Here is a 21720-nt window from a genome sequence, read left to right as displayed (position 1 = left end):
TTCCAAAGTCTGGAGGCTAAAATTCACACTTATTTTAAAACTCTTTCACCAATCTCCCTAACTCTTAGAGCTAGGATTTTCATCTGACATTGATTTTCGGATTACATTGCTACAAGGGAAAAGTCTTATCTCAAAAATTCATATACTGAACCATTTTGTAAAATACTTAGCTCAAGCATCAAAAACAGTGACAGGGAACAGCTATTCATACTGAGATGCAGTCTTGTGTGAATTCCAGTAACTATGAGACATTTTCCTAGGATTGGAGAATATAAACAATGAAAGCTGTATCTGCTCACATCTATGCTATTTCATGGGTAAGGCAAATTGAATATGAGAGAAATGGCAATAAAATTTAGAGATCAAAGATACTTAGTAAAGGTAATATGAATTTATGGTATGAAAACAATGTGTACTTATTCATTTCCATGCTTCCATTTTGGTGCTCTGTGTATCCTATCACAGAAGGCCTGTCAAGAAGAGAAGACTTAAATATGAAAGTTTGCTTAAATTCTGCACCTTATTTGAAATCTAATTTAAGAAAAAATTTCAAATATGAATGATTTTCTTTGACACTTGCTTAGAAATTTCTATGCAGCTTAAAGGTAGTCTTTGGGTCACCCCAGGTTCATGAGTGGACCTGGACCTACGTAGTTCTAGTGCTGTGACTAGCTCTCTGGCCTAAGACAAGGTACTCTCTTTTTCCTGACTTCATATCATGATTCAGTAATATGAATATATAATATCTATGGTCCCTGACAATGAAATAGCCTGTGATTTTACTTTTTAGACACTATTTCAGAGTAGTGAACCTTTTAGTTTTTGGAGCCATGTTGCTGTGGCTATATTTCAGCTCCATTGATTACTATCTGTGAGAATTTGGGCAAACTGTAAACTCTGTGTGTCTCAGTTTCTTAAAATGGAAATAATAATAATATCTACCTAATGATTTATTGTCAGGATTACATAAACAGTATTTTTAAAATGCTAACATGTATATTATCCTATATTTTAACATACTAAGGCAGAATACGTATTTAAAAAAAACATAAGTAAGCACTTATCAGAGTTTAATTGACAGCATTTTTTCCCAAAAGGTACATGAAATAGCACGTTTTATACTCAGGAGTGTCTTTGATTAGATTAAAAAAATTGATGATACATACAAAGTGCTTAGTATAATGTTTGGTACCAAAATTACCCAATAGCTGGTATTAACATTAATAACAAAGCAATAATTGTCATACCTAAGTTAAGGGTGATAGATTAAGAATGATTAAAAGTTTGCTAGTCATATCAGGCTTTTTTTTTTGTATCTAGTGTCATAATACAAATTGAGTAACTTAATTTGGATGAAGAAATTTTGGTTGACACAAAATATGCCTTTCTTCTTAAACAACAGTATAGCTTTATTCAATTAAATATTTTTTAGATATAAAAACAAAAATGCTCTTTTTTACTTAAGCAAGGTGATTAAAGAGGGAAAGTATAAGTCATGAGAAAATTAAAAATTAGGAATATACATACATTTACTGGACTTAGCACACAGCCTAATGCAGGTACCAACTTTGAAAGTTATAATCACCTTTCGTTATTAATTCTCTAGAATAATTATTACTAGATCAATAACTTTTCAGGAATTGGTTGCTAAATTCCCTTTGTTACTGGTCTACAGATATTAAGCATTTATACAGAAACCTTGTCTCAGAATGCTTTATATATAACTCCAAAGCTGATGTCACTTCTTACTGCATGTCTCATTTTATAAGAAACGTCAGAGATTGTTTCTCTGCATTTTAAAGAATATATACTTAAGAAATTAGGCATATTTTGATCAAAAGCAATTTAAACTGAGCAAGGACAAAACATAAATGGTGGCCAAATATACACATAAAGAACTTGAAACAGACCCTCAGGTCTGAGTTACAAAAGTATCAGCTGTCAATATCATTATCATTATTTAGTATTGTAGACTGCTAGAGATAGATAAGATCTTACAGAAGAACTAGTATGAAATGACTCAGACTATAACAGGCTTGGAGTATGATGGTTAAATGAGAATTTCTGGGATAGTTTCTAAAATAATTTGACTACTTTTCTTTTTTTATAAATATAGCACAATATATTTACTTTCACTGTTATTTGATAATTGAGTTATAATATAAATCAACATCTGAGTATCATTACCTCTTGTCCACTTTCTCTAGAACATTAGAAAAATAAAACCTACACCAACTGTGTTCTTGTGCTCTAGGCTTTATAAAATATCTTGGGGTGAATAAAAATATGGTTCATAGAAAATTACTTTCATTATAGCCCATTTAAATTCTCTGCAAAAATATGGAAATCTTCAGTAAACAATTTCCCCATTCTACTGACTGGGATATCAAAGAGCTGTAGGCATTTTTTACTCACATATCATAGAAATAAATGTCTTATAAAAATAAACGTAATTCTTAGAAATTTAAAATCCACTTGGACTTGACTTCAATGGCTTTCAGAATATTCTAGGTAGACTTTTGAAAGATTTACATGAGTCTTTTACATATATGAATAAAATGTAATTATTTCTGCCATAGTCTAAAAATTATTGTGTTATTCTTGAATGAAGTAAGGATGACTAATGGAAGAAACTCCTGTGTTCTAGACACTTGAAACATACAGAGTGATGAAGAAAAATCAAAGAGTTAAAATATTACTGTTCTACTTTCAACTGTCAAGTGATGAATATTTTGGTAAAAGAGAAAGATAAAGAAGAAAAGAAAAGCAAAATAGAAAGAAGAATATATGCTGTAGTTTAAAAGGGTATTTTTGAATAGTTAGATCCGTACAAAGAAAAAGAAGAAAAATATACGAAGAAATAATTCAGGGGAAAAAACTGTCCAAAGTATCACTTTATCTTTTTTCTACCTCAGTTAATGGTTTGTCGGAAAAGAAGCTGTCTACTCAATCAAGTTTCTGTTAATCAAAGTAGTTTCTCTGACCTACATTACTACAGGAGCTTTTGAGAACAGATTCCTTTGGTTAGCAAAAACCCTACTGCTAATAATAATCAAAAAGGTTTCAATACATTTAAGGGAATACGGAAAGATATCTAGTTTCAATGAGAAAACAGAATCCACTCTAACATACTGACAACCATACATATATATGTATAGATACATAATATCTATCTATCCATCATCTATCTTTAATCTATATGTTATAAATATGGAAATAAGTGAAACAAATATATATATGTATTAATATCAGAGTTAACTATTGAAACAATTTAACAATTGGATCTTCCGTTGCATGACATGAACATACTTAACATTATCATATTGTACACTGTAAAATGACTATAATGATAAATTTCATGTTATGTGTTTCAACCCACAATTTTAAAACATGAAATGAAAGATAACAGATTTCTACATCCAGCCATGTTTGCATAACTGGTCCTGGAATAGCCTTCCTAACATAAAAAAAAAAAAAGAAAGAAAGAAGAAAATAATATGAATTGTTTGTTTTACCCTGAATGAACTCACTAAGAAAAAAGAAGGTAATGATTTTTATTTTAAATTCAAACATACAGGTAAATAAAGGATGAAGCTGAGAAAAAGTAAAAAGAAAAAGACAGAAAGATTGGTGAAAACTCCAATTTAACCTGTTCATATTAAGCAGCATTGTGTTCTTTTTCTTTTAGTATAGGGGATAAAGCAAACCACTCTCTCAGCAATAGATGTGTGTATCTTTTAGCACAACTAACAAAAATGAAGCAGTTAGGATTATTCAACTCCAAAATGAAGTTGCTCATTACTTTCTATGAAAATAGGCAAATACCAACACTTTGCATTCAATGACAAGAACATTATATTTAATAGCTGGACCATTCCAAAAAGGAAAATATTATTGTTCATTTGTTGTCCTAAAATTGTTTACTTAAAGTTGTTTTAAAAGGTACTAGTATAAAAGTCTGACCATAAAAGAGGCTGGCAAAGAAAATATTTATAATAATTAACTTAGAGTATTTTAAATTACTCTGAAAATGCAAATTGCTTGGTACTAACACGGTTTCTATAGAGATATGGCATACCTCGTAACGGCTTTCTTCATTCTCCTGAATGTGGAAACCCGCAGAGCCGGGACATTTCTGAGGAGTGACAGGAATATTGTCACTTTTGCTGTGTGAGTTACACTGAAAGAGATTACCAAATAATTGTGACAAACTTCTCCACATTTATAGTGTCTATTGAGAGACATGGTTGTTTGCTAAGAGACTGATAAAGGAGTACCATTGAACTAACAAGAGTCTGCACTCACAGATACATGCGTTAACATAGTGCCTTCACCAAAAAGGTAAAAAGTGTTCTTAACATAAACAAATTGTCAACATGTTTTAACTAAAGCTAAAGGAATTTAAAATGTAGTTATTTTATTTTTCTTTTTTTCCTTTACATATTTTTTTTTACTTATTATGCTTATTAGTAGCTAAAATATATGGTAATACTATTGTGTGAGGTATTATTCAAGTGCTTGATATACACCATACATATATTAACAACAAAAGACATTATTATTCCCACTATAGTTGAGGAAAAGGAGGCATAAAAAAATATTTTTCCAAGGTTGGACTGCTACTCAGTGTTCTGGGACCATGCCCTATACCTTATCTACCCAGATGCATGGCCTTTATAAAACAACTCAAATAAATAAAACTAAAAACTAAAAGGTTAAGATCTTAAAATATTACTTCACTTTTTTCTGTACCAAGTGTAAAGTATTCTTTTCAAAAAGGCTAACTAAAATAATTAACTTGTATGTGAATTGTAGAATATAAGATATTAAATTATGGCTTGGTCTTTCTCTGTGAAAATATTAAAATGGATGTTTTCCATATTCTCAAGAGAGTTTTTTATGTGAAAACAAAAAATATTATTTACTATCTGTTATCCTTGCTTCCTTCTTTCCTAAATGGCTTGTTAGATTCACTGCAAGAGATATTTGTAAGTATTGCTCTCTGGCCATTTATTCAACATAATGTTGGGGTTTCTAATGTTTCTACTTCAATAAAAAATACTGCAGTGCCTCCAATATTTTTGGATGAACCTCCACAAAGGGTTCAATATTGGTATATAACATTTCCTTTCCTATAAGACTACGACATACTCACAGAATTTTATTACCTAAGTAGAGAAGATAAAATTTTTCAAACTGATATGTCACATTTTTGATTCACTAATCAAATTTTACTTTCCCCATCCCAAAGAATAATTTTGGAAAATTCCTATTAAAGACATTTTAAAAAGCAATGAGTTTTAGAATTTAGTACTTGAGTACAGAATATTTGCAACTCAAGACCACTATTTTATATCTCTAAATATATTTTAGAACACATCACATTTTTTTTTAATTTTCTATTTTGAAATAAATTTAAACATAGAAAAGGGACAAAAACACTAAAAAGAATTCCAGGAGGAGGATGCCCTTTGTTACATTTCAAAGATATCAATTATAATAACAATATGGCATGACTCTTAAAAGCCCGTATTAGAAACTTTGGGCATGAAAATATTTATTTATGCTTGTCCTCTCTACAAACAGTATCATTTCAACCCTGTCCAAACTTACCGCTTCAGGGAACTCTTCATAGGTAATTAAATGATAATTACTACTTAAACCTCTGCTTGCAACTTAAGTTTAGGTGAAATTTGTACAATGTTGCTCTGCCAGTATTAATTCTTGGAATGTGCCCAGGTTAGTCTGAACAATTCCACTGGTAATTATGAAGGCCTATCTGTGATATTTCTCTATAGTAACTTCCTCAGCTTTCTAAAAGAAGTTTAGACCTTAAAGAAGTTATTATCACCTGTGATGTTCCTACACATTGTAATCACACAATTTCTGTCCCTTCCCTCTCCTGATATCTATTCATGATGGTTAATCTTAAAATACCTAACATATTAGGTAGTTTTTTTCCTCTCTAGCAACATTTCCTCAATTCCTGGGTCCTAGAGTGGCGCACACCTGGGAAGCTTTAAAAAATATCAATGACTAAGCTCTACCTCACACTGGATAAATTAGAGCTTGGGCAAAAATATTTTTTAAATACCCAGGTAATTTGAACATACAGTCAAAGTTTAGAATCTCTGACTTAAGAACAACTTTGGCCCTCAGGACACCATGGTGAATTCTAGCCTCACTCCTCTTTTAATCGGATCTCTTGCTCCTTAGAATTTGCTCTTCTTTTCCTTTTCTAACCTGTCATATATAGGATGATTTTTTTTCCTGAATATATCATAATGCCTCTGTAGTGGAAAAAATTATTATATTTGTATAATACTTTATACCTTTACATACAGGGTTTTATGTATTATCCACAAGAAACCTCTGCAGAGAAGTAGAAAATATAATCCTTCTATAGCAGATGGGTAAGACAGATTCAGAAATATTCAGTGCCCTTTGTGCAAGGATTTGCCCAGTAAAGCACCCCTAACTGACAAGATGGGCTATTTCTACTCTGCCATATCTTCCATAAGGAGTTCATTCATTTGCTCATTTGTTCATATATTCTATCTTGCTTTTTTATTCATTTGTTCAATAATCAGACATTTGTTGATTATCTGTGTCAGGATTTTACTGGTTCACCAAGACACGGCATTTAATATCTGCAATACTGTCACTCTAAGAGTGAAACCATACATGGAAATAAATAATCACCATATGTGAAAGTGACACATGAAAATGTAAGCACACGTTGTTAACGGAAAGAGAAGACAGGGTGACTAGACTCCTGAGTTTGATACATGGGATGAGTCATGAAAATCGGGCTGTTGAGGGAATCATGGTTAGCACACATTCACAAGCATAGGAACAGTATATGCAAAGGTTAGAAGACACTGATTCTTATGACTGGCGTGTGAGCTTAAAGTAGTCCAACAGTGATTTAACCATGGACCATGTAAGGATTGATATGAGGATAGGAATAGAAGTTATTAGACAATAAGCTTAACAGGAAATCCAATGGTGATAAGTTACAGAATTGGACTTAATATGACTACCAAATAATGGGGTGTTAGTGGTGCCAAAGGTGAGCTTTAATCGTCTTTCCTTCTCTCCCAACTCCCTAAGAACACAAAATAAAAGCAAAATGAGTTATTGAGTATGATATGACACCTGGGACAAATCCCTCCACCCCAACAAGATTTCACTCCTAAACCTCCTCTGGGTCTAATTCTGGAGAAACGTCTTTTTATACAACAGTGAATAATATCAAAATAAAAAGTTTAAACCATTGATATTTCCTCACTTTAAAAATTTTTTTAGTGTTGTGATGTAAATAGCCTCTGGGGATTACAAATCTATGAATCAGAGCAAAAAAGAAAAAAAAAATTTAATTACACTATAAAAAATATTTTGAGATCAAATATTATAAATCGCCAAAAACTTCAAGGAAACAAGTTCTTAGGAGAAAAACAATTCCATCACTATGAATCGTTCCAAACAAGTTTCTATTTCAGACACAGTTATAGCCTGAAATAACAAGATGTATTATTGTGTCTCAAGATTTCACCCACAAAAAAAATTTCCATTTGCCCAATTTTATATGAACATCTATATAATTAATTGTGGTTAAGATGAAATTGCTAAATCAGATTTAATATCACAGGGTACATATGTAGATAAAAATTGAGAGGGCCAGAGTTTAATAACAACAATCACACTAATTGGAAATCACTGTAAAAACATTTATTTTACACTTTAAAATCCATTTGATGCTTTCCAATACCTACAATTAATAGTCTCTATCTGAATAAATGGATAAGCCTGGCCTCCCCCAAAACCCACTGTAGTTCCTAGGGAATTGTCATTGACTACCTATAGAAACAACTTGCCTACTCACCTTGCCTCATAATCAGGAATAGTAGCTCTTTCATTTCGAGACAAATTCCTGAGAAAGCATATTATAGCCATGATACCAAGAGAAAAATATCACAAAACTGTAGGTAAGACATAGCTGCCGACTTTGCTAAAGTGGGGGTTCTTTACATTTCCCACCCAACCCTATGGTAGCAGCAATGTGCCCTTTTATTCTAATACACCTCCTACCTTCTTACGAAATCAGGGTTTGCAGAAAGTCAGTGGAATGATGCTCTTATGAATTTGGGACAATCATTGCAGAAGCAGTAGCCTTTTATTTTTGTGCTACAGGTTTCATTAAATGATAATTCCATTTGCCAAAAACTCCCACTAAAAATGTTATTCCTTACTCATTTTAAGAAACTAAGGATTCCCTTTATGAAGATTTGTGAAACATTCCTAAAACTTTTTATTTAAAAAAAGCTCTAAGCTTAATAAGAAATTCACATTTACAGGAAAGCACCTGCTTTAAAGAACTGTCTGTACTTGGTGTCTTCATCTTCTCCCCACCCATTTCTTTGAAAGACCCACAAGTATCAAGCTCTCATCACCCCCAATCCACTGCAGCTACTCTGCTGTAATCACCAATGATTTCTACATTAGTGACTCAAAGAGCAACTCTCAGGCCTCATTTCACTGGACACAAGTGGTAAGTCCTTCCTTCAGAACACACACACGTCATGAGCTTTCCAGGACATCACACACTCATGGGTTCTTTTTTCCTTGTGGGCTCTGTCTCTAGAACCATTTAACCATTCAGGCTGTTACTATTGTTGTTAAAATCAAAAAGTCTAGAGAAGATGAGGCCTGAGTACTTTCTCAGAAAGTATATTCTCCCATGGCATGCTCTGGTGGTTCCTGACTCTAAAATACTTTCTCAGACAGATACATTAACAATTTCCTATATTTATAAAGATAAATGAAGGATTCTTAGAATATTCCTAAACATACTCACTTCAAAGCACATATCTTTGTGAATATTTCTAGAAACAGATACAAATTTTTAGTTTAAGGGATCCATAGTGTGGATTCTTAGCATTTGGAAAATTTGTTTCAATCACTTAATGTCACAAAACCTACGCTCTCTCCCATCATGAAGTCTTGAGCTTCTATGTACAGCCTTCTCTCTGTCTGTGTGCACTTCTCCATTGGCTTGTTTTCCAATCATCATTAAACATGATTGAAAAACAAAGCTAAAATGCTCATCGAACTGTGGTAAACACATAGGTATTCAGCTTGGGTTTTTGATAGATGACAGAAAGATAGATAGATAGATAGATAGATAGATAGATAGATAGATAGATAGATAGATAGATAGATAGATAGATAGATAGATTGACTGATTGATTTAAAATCAATTTAAAAAGAAATGCCACATGAATTGCTAATCAAATCATAGAAATTCCGGATGGCCGGAATACATATCAAGGAAGAAATCACTTAGGCAGAGTGAGAAAGAAAGGCAGACTGTCAAAGGAAGTCTGTTTATTTTCTAAAAATTTTGTTTTATTTCTCTTTGAAAAAAATTTTTTTTCTTTAAAAATTGAAGAGAGAAATATCACAAAATATTGGTCTATGTTAATTCTGAGTACCAGGAACATAGGTATATTCCTTATTTCTCTTTACTTTTTCAGAGTTTTTTACATACCTAAGAATGAATAAGTATATAGAAAAGGAATTAGCTTGGCTTTGTTAAAAATTTGCTCTATCACCTTAGCAAGATTTCTGATAATGGCAGTGAAAGGGCAAAAAATATCTTGCAATTATGTATTTTCAGAAGTAAAGCTACCACGTGGGTGTTAGGTACTTTCTAATTTGGCTCAGGGTTGATCCTCCCCTTTTTAGGAGAAAAAGTTTCTTAAAGCCAGGTGAGGAAATGTTAGTTTTTTCCCTTCTATTGCACTACAGCTTGGTTTTTCCCTGCTTCATTTAAATATAGTTTTGATTTCTTTCATTTCATTAGGGAACATGATGAGTGTATTGGCAATTTATCTCCAGCATATAGCATTACTAGGTATTTTATAAATATTTAAAGTGAAAATTTTAAGTGAAGTGAAAGAATAAATGAATAAATTCAAGACTTTTATAATGACTTACATTCACTTAGATTATTTTGGTTTCTGACTCCCTGGGTAATAATTTCTCTGTAGCTGTTTATTGAGGAGGTAAACAGACAAATTACCACAAAATTAGCATTCCCAAGACCCCCATTTGGTATCACAAATGCTATCATAAAAGAAAGTCCATCAGCACCACAGACTGACGGTCCCTGTAGCAGGGCACGGAGCAAAGGAGTGGGTTCAGTCACCACGCTTTGTTTCTCCAACTGGCCCCTTAGCAACTTAGGGCAGAAAGCAGGTTCCTTACAGTAATGTATTGCCTAGTGGGATACGTTTGAATTCACCTACCACACACATGAACAAATTAGCTTCTGTTCAACTTCTGTTCCCTGTGACATTTCCATACTGGTCCGACAATGCCAAGTCCACCCTCTTAGCTCTTGCAGGGCCGCAGAACTTCTGGGTATGTGTATTGACTGGGATCAGCCTTAAAACTCCCTGAACGAACCTGTAACCTTTCTCACTTTATGTACATTATCCCCACCCACTTCATCATCTCCATTCCAGACCTCCTTTCAGTCTAGAGATACCATTTCTTCTTTTCCCGTATCTGAAGTCTCAAAGGTTTCTCCTCTGGGCTCCTTCCCAATAGCACTTTCTTTTCCCCCTATTCCAACAAATCTTCCCATTTTTAATCCACGTTTGCAGAGAGACTAGCCAGATGGACATAGTTACTATTGTTCAATGAACAGCAGAAGTTGACTGTTCCGTGTGGGATTTACATGAAAACAAAAACTGATTTTATATAGTTTTTTCGCACAGGCCATTAAATAAAATTAGTTGGCTTCCCTCAATTACAGTTCCCTGTAATCACGTGAAATTAACAAATACAAAGATGTAGTTCTTATTTTGCATTTTGTTGTTACACATAGGTCACTTTTAAAGCATTAAGTATAACATTCATCTCAATTTACTATTCTATGATATACTAAAAGGAACCCATTTATTTCAAAACAGTTAAGATATAAAAAAAAAACTTTATAACCAGAAAAAAATCATAACAAATCTAAGTAACAAGAGGATTGGAAAAAAATTAAGAATGCGAAATTAAAAGATAAGGAAATTCAGTAAGTGGTTCTAGCTGAAGTACCAGATGAATTTTTTTTTCTTTGTTTAGGAATTCCTCTTTCATATTCTATTCCTAAGTTTAATGGTTTCTATCACAGGCTAGCTGACATTTTTTCAAACAATTGTAACAATTTAGTAAAATGTATAGGTACCAAGTACCATAACCAAGAAATAGCTTTCTCTCAATGGGTTATTACTTAAGTGGTATTTGAGAGCAATCTAGTGCTATAAATAGCTTTGGTTACCACAAAGTTTTAACAACTCTGTGTATTGTGCATTTCCTGAGAACACTTTTTCAGTTGATTTTCCTTCTCTGCAATAACTTTCAAGGTTTTTCTTCAGGGATTATTCACAAATGCAGAAATAGAGATAGGACACATTCCAAATATAATCATTCAATGTTGAAAGGACTACATTAGGCTGATTTTTTTTCTCAATACAGTATTTAATGAAAGTTGGAAGAAAGTGAAAAATAATTTTATAGTCTTGTAGAATTTTTGGTAATCAACTAAGAACTAAACAACAACACCCTATGTCCAAAGTACTCGGCAGGTTTCCTCTAAGTGTACAATAACAGAGCGGACCTCTCTGCACTGAACATTAAGTGTGCCAAGGAGTCCTCAGGGTAGAGCTGCTGTGTACATGAGACTGAACACAATTTTGCTAAATAAATAAATACATGAATAAGCCATATACATATTTTCCCAAGTCCAGGTATAAATTCCTTCATGAGGTATTACTACTAAGCTCTGTAACTTAATTTAGATAAACTGGATCCAAGTTCAGGTCATTACTCACCAAGGGAGAGTAATGCAAAACCACCTTTATGAGGACCACAAATCGAAGCTGCTCTTTGCACATTGCAACACTTTTCTTTAAATGGTTCAGTGGTGTTATATTAGAGTTTTATGTACCTCTTTTGACCCAGTGCTATGGGCATGCACAAGAATAAAATTCCTCAGAAAGTATGCTTCAAACACTAATGTTCTGTACTTCACAATTTCTCTATTGGTCCCCTTTTTGTATTATTTCCTTACTGTAAAGCCATTTCACAAGAGCAATAATACATTGAAAGGTTTTAAATTACAAAAGGATTGCATGTTGTATTGCCTGGGCAAAGCCTTATTAATGTCAGTCGGCAATGCACACTGCAACTGAATTCTGCATTTTAAATAAACAAGGCAGGCAATGCAGGCCTTTTCAGTTACACAGATAATGAAGGAAAGATGCTAACTTCAGTCCAAACATTCCAGAGAACACAATGACAGACATTTTCAGTACTGGGTTAATCAGGATTATTCGTGCTACACTTTTATTCAAGACAACTGTTTTGTAGTTCATCCTTGAGACTTTTTTCATATATTTATAATTTAATTATATTTACACCTTGAGAAGAAACAAAAACTAAAATTTTCTCAACACAAGTTAAAATAGATGGACTAAAAATATTTTTTAAATTCCAAACATAATGAGAGAGGTCCTGTTTTATAAGTGTTCACTGGGAATTTGAGGCTAAAGTCTTTCTGTGATTTTTCAGATTGAATTGAAAGACTCCAGGAAAAGAAATTCATGCTTAAGAATAGACAAGTCAATGAATTTTTTTGAGTTGGCAAATATCTCCAAGGAGTTCTAAAAAAGTGCTAAATACATAGTACTAAAACTAATTTATCAGAAAACAGTATCAGTTTGTAACATGTTCCATTAAATGGCATCAAAATACACAGAGAAGTTATATGAGCCTAAGATGTAAGTATAGGGTCATGGCAATGGGCTCTTGATCACCTCAGAGATGGCCATTTGTGAACTGCATTTACATGTGTGTGCACACACACAAACACATACAAACCATGCTTATGAATACACGTTTCATGTAGGTGATTCATATATTTTTTCATGCAGATTATTTCATAATTTGCATATGAAAGAATGCTACATAGATTGTATGAATATTACATCAAGTAACATATTTTTTCTAAAAGATTTCACCATTAACAACATAGATAAAATATCTAAGTATATATTGTCTAATGGAAATGCATATTGCAGTTTAGGGTGAAATACTTCTGAAAAATAATCTTCTTGAGAATTACATTTTGAAATTTCTGTGGTAAAGAGAGAAAGTTTTAAAAAATATCTGAACTGAATATAATTTCTGTCCTTGCATCATGAAAAAATGCTTTCCAAAAATAAACCTTTTACATAATATTAGCCTTGGTTATCTGCATGCCAGTGGTCAACAGTCTGCAAGTCATCCTTCAGTCAAAGAAATCAGGTTCAAATAATCAACCTTCAGATTCAAATACAGAGTGCTTTAAAATGCATTTGAAATTCAAGGCTGAGCTTGTCTTTTTGTTAAGATTATCTTTGCAAGGAATATTCTTAAATAAGTTCACTAGTTTATTATGCTTCTCCTGGTAAGTTTTCTAAAACAGACCCTGACACTGAAACCTACATTTGTAGTAGCAAACACAGAGAAAAAGACAGAGAACACTGTTTTTTTTAATGGTACACGAGTAATAAATAATCAGTATCTTAACTCTAAGTAATTAATGCTTAAGAATACATAAGTTTAAGACATGTTTTTTGGTGTTTCATATTTTAATGTTGAAGTCATTTTGATATTTTGATGTTAAATTCATTTGTGCAAATTTTACAGTATCTAAATTTGAATGAAAATCTTAACTTCTTAATTAATGATTTAGAGTAAAAACGATGTTCCAGAATATACTGGAAAGTACCAACTAGAACTTGGTGGACTTGAACTTGACCCTCAGCTCTGCTACCATGTGACCATATCATTTCACAGCCTAGTGTCTTTGTTAAATGGGACGTTTAGATGAGTGGCTCTCTTCTACCTCTCCAAGTAAAAGTGCAGCATATGTAGGAGATATTATTACATGTTACCCTAAAACTTGTTAGGGTTTTTTTTTCCCAAATATCACTCTCTAAATTTATTTTGTCATAAAATGATGTAAAGAATTTAGCTGAAAAAGGGACTGCAGTAAGGCTGAAACTATACCAATAATTATATTACAACTATATTCTCTTATCTTGCTAATAGCTTGAAAATGTGTGAGACTTTATTAAAACCAAAGTATACTTTTAACTCTTATGTTCCATAGATACCTTCCTATTCATGAAGAAAAAAAGACCCCTATTAAAGACCACATGCTTATTGACTATATTTCCACTTCCTTTCCAGAAAAAGAATTGGTGCATGGAATAACTTTTGAAATAATTTAAACTATTTCAGACCAGATTAACTAACCCAATCACACTGATGTTGGATGGGAACTCTTCAGCAAGTCTGGAATCTATCCAGCTGTGAATGCTTAAAAGGGTAGAGTGTTTCTTAAATCTATTTTTAAAATTAAAGTTCTATATATTTTAAGGAACAAAACCAACTCACATGAGGAACATGCTCACTTTCAAGATCTCAAAAATGATTTTTCTTACAGGTTTGGGCAGAGAATCCCTGAAGGAATGAATGTACTTCAGCAAATAAGAAAATATCTGTAGGAAGCCAGGATGGCGGCGTTAGTAGAGCAGCGGAAATCTCCTCCCAAAACCACATATATCTATGAAAATATAACAAAGACAAAACTCTTCCTAAAATAGAGACCAGAGGACACAGGACAACATCCAGACCACATCCACACCTGTGAGAACCCAGTGCCTCACGAAGGGGGTAAGACACAAGCCCCGGCCCGGCAGGACCCGAGCACCCCTCTCCTCGGCTCCTGGTGGGACGACCGGTGACCGGGTGCCTGAGTCCTACACCAGAGAACAAAGAAATGGGAGCGGTTTTTTTTTTTTTCCATTTTTTTGGCGAGTGCATTTTGGAAGCCTTAAAAGGACAGGGACCCAATACTAGGGAAAAAGGGCAGCAAGACCGGTGAGCGGGTGCCTGAGACTGGCGCCTGAGGACAAAGAAAATCGCGCATATTTCCCTTTTTTTAAAATTAATTAATTATTTATTTATTTATTTTATTTTTTTCTCTTTCATTCTTGCTGATGTTGTTTTGGTTTGGAGAGTGCTTTTTGGAAGTCTTAAAGGGGCAGGACAGGACACTTAGCCCAGAGGCAGGGAATCTGGGGATCTCTGGGCACTCTAACCCCCTGGGCAACAGGGAGCACAGAGGCCCCTTATGGAGATAAATAGCTTCCCGGCCGCTCCCCCTCCAAAGGGGCTACACCATTTTGGAGGAGCAGCCACAGCCAGGTCACACCCACAGCAGGAGCAGAGATAAACTCCATAGCAAATGGGCAGGTAGCAGAAGCCCTGTCTGCACACAGCTGACAAGCATTAGCCACTAGAGGTCGCTATTCTCCCAGGAGAGGAAGGCCACAAACCAACAAGAAGGAAAGCTCTTCCAGCTGTCACTCATACCAGCTCTGCAAACTATCTCTATCACCATGAAAAGGCAAAACTACAGGCAGACAAAGATCACAGAGACAACACCTGAGAAGGAGACAGACCTAACCAGTCTTCCTGAAAAAGATTTTAAAATAAATATCATGAACATGCTGACAGAGATGCAGAAAAAAATGCAAGAGCAATGGGATGAGATGCAGAGAAAAATGCAAGAGCAATGGGATGAAGTCAGGAGGAAGATCACAGATGTCAGGAAGGAGATCACACAAGTGAAACAAACCCTGGAAGGATTTATAAGCAGAATGGATAAGATGCAAGAGGCCATTGAAGGAATAGAAACCAGAGAACAGGAACATATAGAAGCTGACACAGAGAGAGATAAAAGGATCTACAAGAATGAAACAACACTAAGAGAACTATGTGCCCAATACAAAAGGAATAATATTCATATTATAGGGGTACCAGAAGAAGAAGAAAGAGGAAAAGGGATAGAAAGTCTCTTTGAAGAAATAATTGCTGAAAACTTCCCCAAACTGGGGGAGGAAATAATCGAACAGACCATGAAAATACACAGAACCCCCAACAAAAAGGATCCAAGGAGGACAACACCAAGACACATAATAAATAAAATGGCAAGGATCAAGGACAAGTAAAGAGTTTTAAAGGCAGCTAGAGAGAAAAAGGTCACCTACAAAAGAAAACCCATCAGGCTAACATCAGACTTCTCAACAGAAACCCTACAGGCCAGAAGAGAATGGCATGATATACTTAATGCAATGAAACAGAAGGGCCTTGAAACAAGGATACTGTATCCAGCACGACTATCATTTAAATATGATGGCGGGATTAAACAATTCCCAGACAAGCAAAAGCTGAGGGATTTTGCTTCCCACAAACCACCTCTACAGGGCATCCTACAGGGACTGCTCTAGATGGGAGCACCCCTAAAAAGAGCACAGAACAAAACACACAACATATGAAGAATGGAGGAGGAGGAATAAGAAAGGAGAGAAGAAAAGAATCTCCAGACAGTGTATATAACAGCTCAATAAGTGAGCTAAGTTAGGCAGTAAGATACTAAAGAAGCCAACCTTGCACCTTTGGTAACCATGAATCTAAAGCCTGCAATGGCAATAAGTACATATGTCTCAATAGTCACCCTAAATGTAAATGGACTTAATGCACCAATCAAAAGACACAGAGTAATAGAATGGATAAAAAAGCAAGACCCATCTATATGCTGCTTACAAGAAACTCACCTCAAACCCAAAGACATGCACAGACTAAAAGTCAAGGGATGGAAAAACATATTTCAGGTAAACAACAGTGAGAAGAAAGCAGGCGTTGCAGTACTAATAGCAGACAAAATAGACTTCAAAACAAAGAAAGTAACAAGAGATAAAGAAGGACACTACATAACGATAAAGGGCTCAGTCCAACAAGAGGATATAACCATTCTAAATATATATGCACCCAACACAGGAGCACCAGCATTTGTGAAACAAATACTAACAGAACTAAAGAGGGAAATAGACTGCAATGCATTCATTTTAGGAGACTTCAACACACCACTCACCCCAAAGGATAGATCTACCGGGCAGAAAATAAGTAAGGACACACAGGCACTTAACAACACACTAGAACAGATGGACCTAATAGACATCTATAGAACTCTACATCCAAAAGCAACAGGATATACATTCTTCTCAAGTGCACATGGAACATTCTCCAGAATAGACTACATACTAGCTCACAAAAAGAACCTCAGTAAATTCAAAAATAGTGAAATTCTACCAACCAATTTTCCAGAACACAAAGGTATAAAACTAGAAATAAATTCTGCAAAGAAAACAAGAAGGCTCACAAACACATGGAGGCTTAACAACATGCTTCCAAATAATCAATGGATCAATGAACAAATCAAAATAGAGATCAAGGAATATATAGAAACAAATGACAACAACAACACAAAGCCCCAACTTCTGTGGGATGCAGGAAAAGCAGTCTTAAGAGGAAAGTATATAGCAATCCAGGCACACTTGAAGAAGGAAGAACAATCCCAAATGAATAGTCTAACATCACAATTATTAAAACTGGAAAAAGAAGAACAAATGAGGCCTAAAGTCAGCAGAAGGAGGGACATAATAAAGATCAGAGAAGAAATAAACAAAATTGAGAAGAATGAAACAATAGCAAAAATCAACGAAACCAAGAGCTGGTTCTTTGAGAAAATAAACAAAATAGATAAGCCTCTAGCCAAACTTATTAAGAGAAAAAGAGAATCAACACAAATCAACATAATCAGAAATGAGAATGGAAAAATCACGACAGACCCCAAAGAAATACAAAGAATTATTAAAGACTACTATGAAAACCTATATGCCAACAAGCTGGAAAACCTAGAAGAAATGGACAACTTCCTAGAAAAATATAACCTCCCAAGACTGACCAAGGAAGAAACACAAAAGTTAAACAAACCAATTATGAGCAAAGAAATTGAAATGGTAATCAAAAATCTACCCAACAACAAAACCTCGGGGCTGGATGGATTTACCTCGGAATTTTATCAGACACACAGAGAAGATGTAATACCCATTCTCCTTAAAGTGTTCCAAAAAATAGAAGAGGAGGGAACACTCCCAAACTCATTCTATGAAGCCAACATCACCCTGATACCAAAACCAGGCAAAGACCCCACCAAAAAAGAAAATTACAGACCAATATCCCTGATGAATGTAGATGCAAAAATACTCAATAAAATATTAGCAAACAGAATTCAACAATATATCAAAAGGATCATACACGATGACCAAGTGGGATTCATCCAAGGGATGCAAGGATGGTACAACATTCAAAAATCCATCAACATCATCCACCACATCAACAAAAAGAAACACAAAAACCACATAATCATCTCCATAGATGCTGAGAAAGCATTTGACAAAATTCAACATCCATTCATGGTAAAAACTCTCAGCAAAATGTGTATAGAGGGCAAGTACCTCAACATAATAAAGGCCATCTATGATAAACCCACAGCCAACATTATACTGAACAGCGAGAAGCTGAAAGCATTTCCTCTGAGATCGGGAACCAGACAGGGATACCCACTCTCCCCACTGTTATTTAACATAGTACTGGAGGTCCTAGCCATGGCAATCAGACAAAACAAAGAAATACAAGGAATCCAGATGGGTAAAGAAGAAGTTAAACTGTCTCTATTTGCAGATGATATGATACTGTACATAAAAAACCCTAAAGACTCCCCTCCAAAACTACTAGAACTGATATTGGAATACAGCAAAGTTGCAGGACACAAAATTAACACACAGAAATCTGTAGCTTTCCTATACACTAACAATGAACCAATAGAAAGAGAAATCAGGAAAAAAATTCCATTCACAACTGCATCAAAAAGATTAAAATACCTAGGAATGAACCTAACCAAAGAAGTGAAAGACCTATACCCTGAAAACTACAAGTTACTCTTAAGAGAAATTAAAGGGGACACTAACAAATGGAAACTCATCCCATGCTCATGGCTAGGAAGAATTAATATCGTCAAAATGGCCATCCTGCCCAAAGCAATATACAGATTTGATGCAATCCCTATCAAATTACCAGCAACATTCTTCAGTGAACTGGAACAAATAATTCAAAAATTCATATGGAACCACCAAAGACCCCGAATAGCCAAAGCAATCCTGAAAAAGAAGAATAAAGTAGGGGGGATCTCACTCCCCAACTTCAAGCTCTACTACAAAGCCATAGTAATCAAGACAATTTGGTACCAGCACAAGAACAGAGCCACAGACCAGTGGAACAGATTAGAGACTCCAGAAATTAACCGAAACATATATGGTCAATTAATATTTGATAAAGGAGCCATGGACATACAATGGCAAAATGACAGTCTCTTCAACAGATGGTGCTGGCAAAACTGGACAGCTACATGTAGGAGAATGAACCTGGACCATTGTCTAACCCCATATACAAAGGTAACCTCAAAATGAATCAAAGACCTAAATGTAAGTCATGAAACCATTAAACTCTTGGAAAAAAACATAGGCAAAAACCTCTTAGACATAAACATGAGTGACCTCTTCTTGAACTTATCTCCCCGGGCAAGGAAAACAACAGCAAAATTGAGTAAGTGGGACTACATTAAGCTGAAAAGCTTCTGTACAGCGAAAGACACCATCAATAGAACAAAAGGAACCCTATAGTATGGGAGAATATATTTGAAGATGACAGATCTGATAAAGGCTTGACGTACAGAATATATAAAGAGCTCACACACCTCAACAAACAAAAAATAAATAACCCAATTAAAAAATGGGCAGAGGAACTGAACAGACAGTTCTCTAAAAAAGAAATACAGATGGCCAACAGACACATGAAAAGATCCTCCACATCACTAATTATCAGAGAAATGCAAATTAAAACTACAATGAGGTATCACCTCACACCAGTAAGGATGGCTGCCATCCAAAAGACAAACAACAACAAATGTTGGCAAGGCTGTGGAGAAAGGGGAACCCTCCTACACTGCTGGTGGGTATGTAAATTAGTTCAACCATTGTGGAAAGCAGTATGGAGGTTCATCAAAATGCTCAAAACAGACCTACCATTTGACCCAGGAATTCCACGCCTAGGAATTTACCCTAAGAACACAGCAATCAAGTATGAGAAAGACCAATGCACCCCTATGTTTATCGCAGCACTATTTACAATAGCCAAGAAATGGAAGCAACCTAAATGTCCATCGGTAGATGAATGGATAAAGAAGATGTGGTACATATACACAATGGAATACTACTCAGCCATAAGAAGAGGGAAAATCCTACCATTTGCAGCAACATGGATGGAGCTGGAGAGTATTATGTTCAGTGAAATACGGTAAGCAGAGAAAGAGAAATACCAAATGATTTCACTCATCTGAGGAGTATAAGAACAAAGGAAAAACTGAAGGAACAAAACAGCAGCGGAATTACAGAACCCAAAAATGGACTAACAGGTACCAAAGGGAAAGGTACTGGGGAGGATGGGTGGGCAGGGAGGGACAAGGGGGGGGGGAGAAGAAAGGGGCTATTAAGATTAGCATGCATGGGGGGCAGGGAGAAAGGGGAGGGAGGGCTGTACAACACAGAGAGGACAAGTAGTGATTCTACAACATTTTGCTATGCTGATGGACAGTGACTGTATTGTGGTTTTTAGGGGGGACCTGGTACAGGGGAGAGCATAGTAAACAGTATTCTTCATGTAAGTGTAGATTAAAGATTAAAAAAAAAAGAAATAAATAAAAGGGGGATTACTCCTTGATAGGATAAAACTATTGGTAAATCAAAGATTAACGCATGCTTTAAATATCCTTAATTTTGATCACTTAAAGGGTGTCAGATTATCGGCTATGGAGGTACTCTTTTCTGATAATATTCCTTTCTCTTAATAAAAATAAAAAAATAAATAAAAAAGAAAGCAGTTCCTGTGTGCTGACCTCCAATGAGTTCTACACAGTGGTATAGAGGGCATGTCAAAGTGTGAGCAAAGCGTCTGTTTGTTTTTATGCAGAAGATCAAAGCCTAGCTTGGCTGCCCAGAAAATGAACTAAGATACGATATGAGGAGGAGCTTCCGGCATCAGCACTCTCTAGAGGACTCGTGCCGGGGGATGATCATCAAAAAGCCTCCACAGTGATCCGGGCGATGCTGCGGTTGTGGCTGTGTCCATCCCACCATTTCCTGGACTTGCCATTGTAATGAGGAGGGAGATGTCTAGGCTGCCATGTGCATACAGTGAGACAACGAATTTGACCGGATCTGTACTGTTGGAACTCAACCAGGAGTTGGGAGGGGTGCAAGTTGTAGCCCTCCAAAATCTTATGACTATAGACTATCTACGATTAAAAGAACATATGAGATGTGAACAGATCCCAGCAATGGGTTGCTTTGTCTGATTTCTCTCAGATTGTTCAAGTACAGTTGGACAATATCCATCACATCATAGACAAATTTTCACAAATGCCTAAGGTGCCTATCTGGTTTTCTTGGCTTCACTGGAGATGGCTGGTAATTATAGATTTGCTTTATTTATGTCACCGTATTCCTATTATGTTAATATGTGTGCGCAAGTTAGTTAGTAGTTTAAAACCTATACATGCTTAAGGTACTCTACAAGAAGATATGTCAAAGAAATAATCAATCCTCCCATGTTTTCTTCCATATGCTACTTCTATAGCTTTTCTTCTTCCTTCCT

The 21720-nt window shown here is 35.0% G+C and overlaps 1 protein-coding gene across 10 annotated transcripts in view; it reads right to left on the bottom strand.

Moving 5' to 3' along the window:
* PCDH9 (protocadherin 9) overlaps positions 1–21720 on the bottom strand; it is a 904506-nt gene that overhangs the window by 583607 nt on the left and 299179 nt on the right. For 4 of the 10 annotated variants that reach the window (XM_037023554.2, XM_073212540.1, XM_037023550.2 and 1 more), the window contains exon 3: positions 4079–4180. The exons of 4 other annotated variants lie outside the window; for them this stretch is intronic. In XM_037023554.2, the coding sequence (XP_036879449.2) occupies positions 4079–4180 (102 nt within the window). The remainder of the gene's footprint in view (positions 1–4078; positions 4181–21720) is intronic. 2 more of the 10 variants (XM_073212537.1, XM_073212539.1) reach the window with 1 other exon arrangement.

Source organism: Manis javanica, chromosome 9 (genome assembly GCF_040802235.1).
Source record: "Manis javanica isolate MJ-LG chromosome 9, MJ_LKY, whole genome shotgun sequence".
In the NCBI taxonomy this organism is placed as follows: domain Eukaryota; kingdom Metazoa; phylum Chordata; class Mammalia; order Pholidota; family Manidae; genus Manis; species Manis javanica.
The sequence above is the reverse complement of the archived record's forward strand: the minus strand, read 5'-3'. Positions and strand labels throughout refer to the sequence as shown.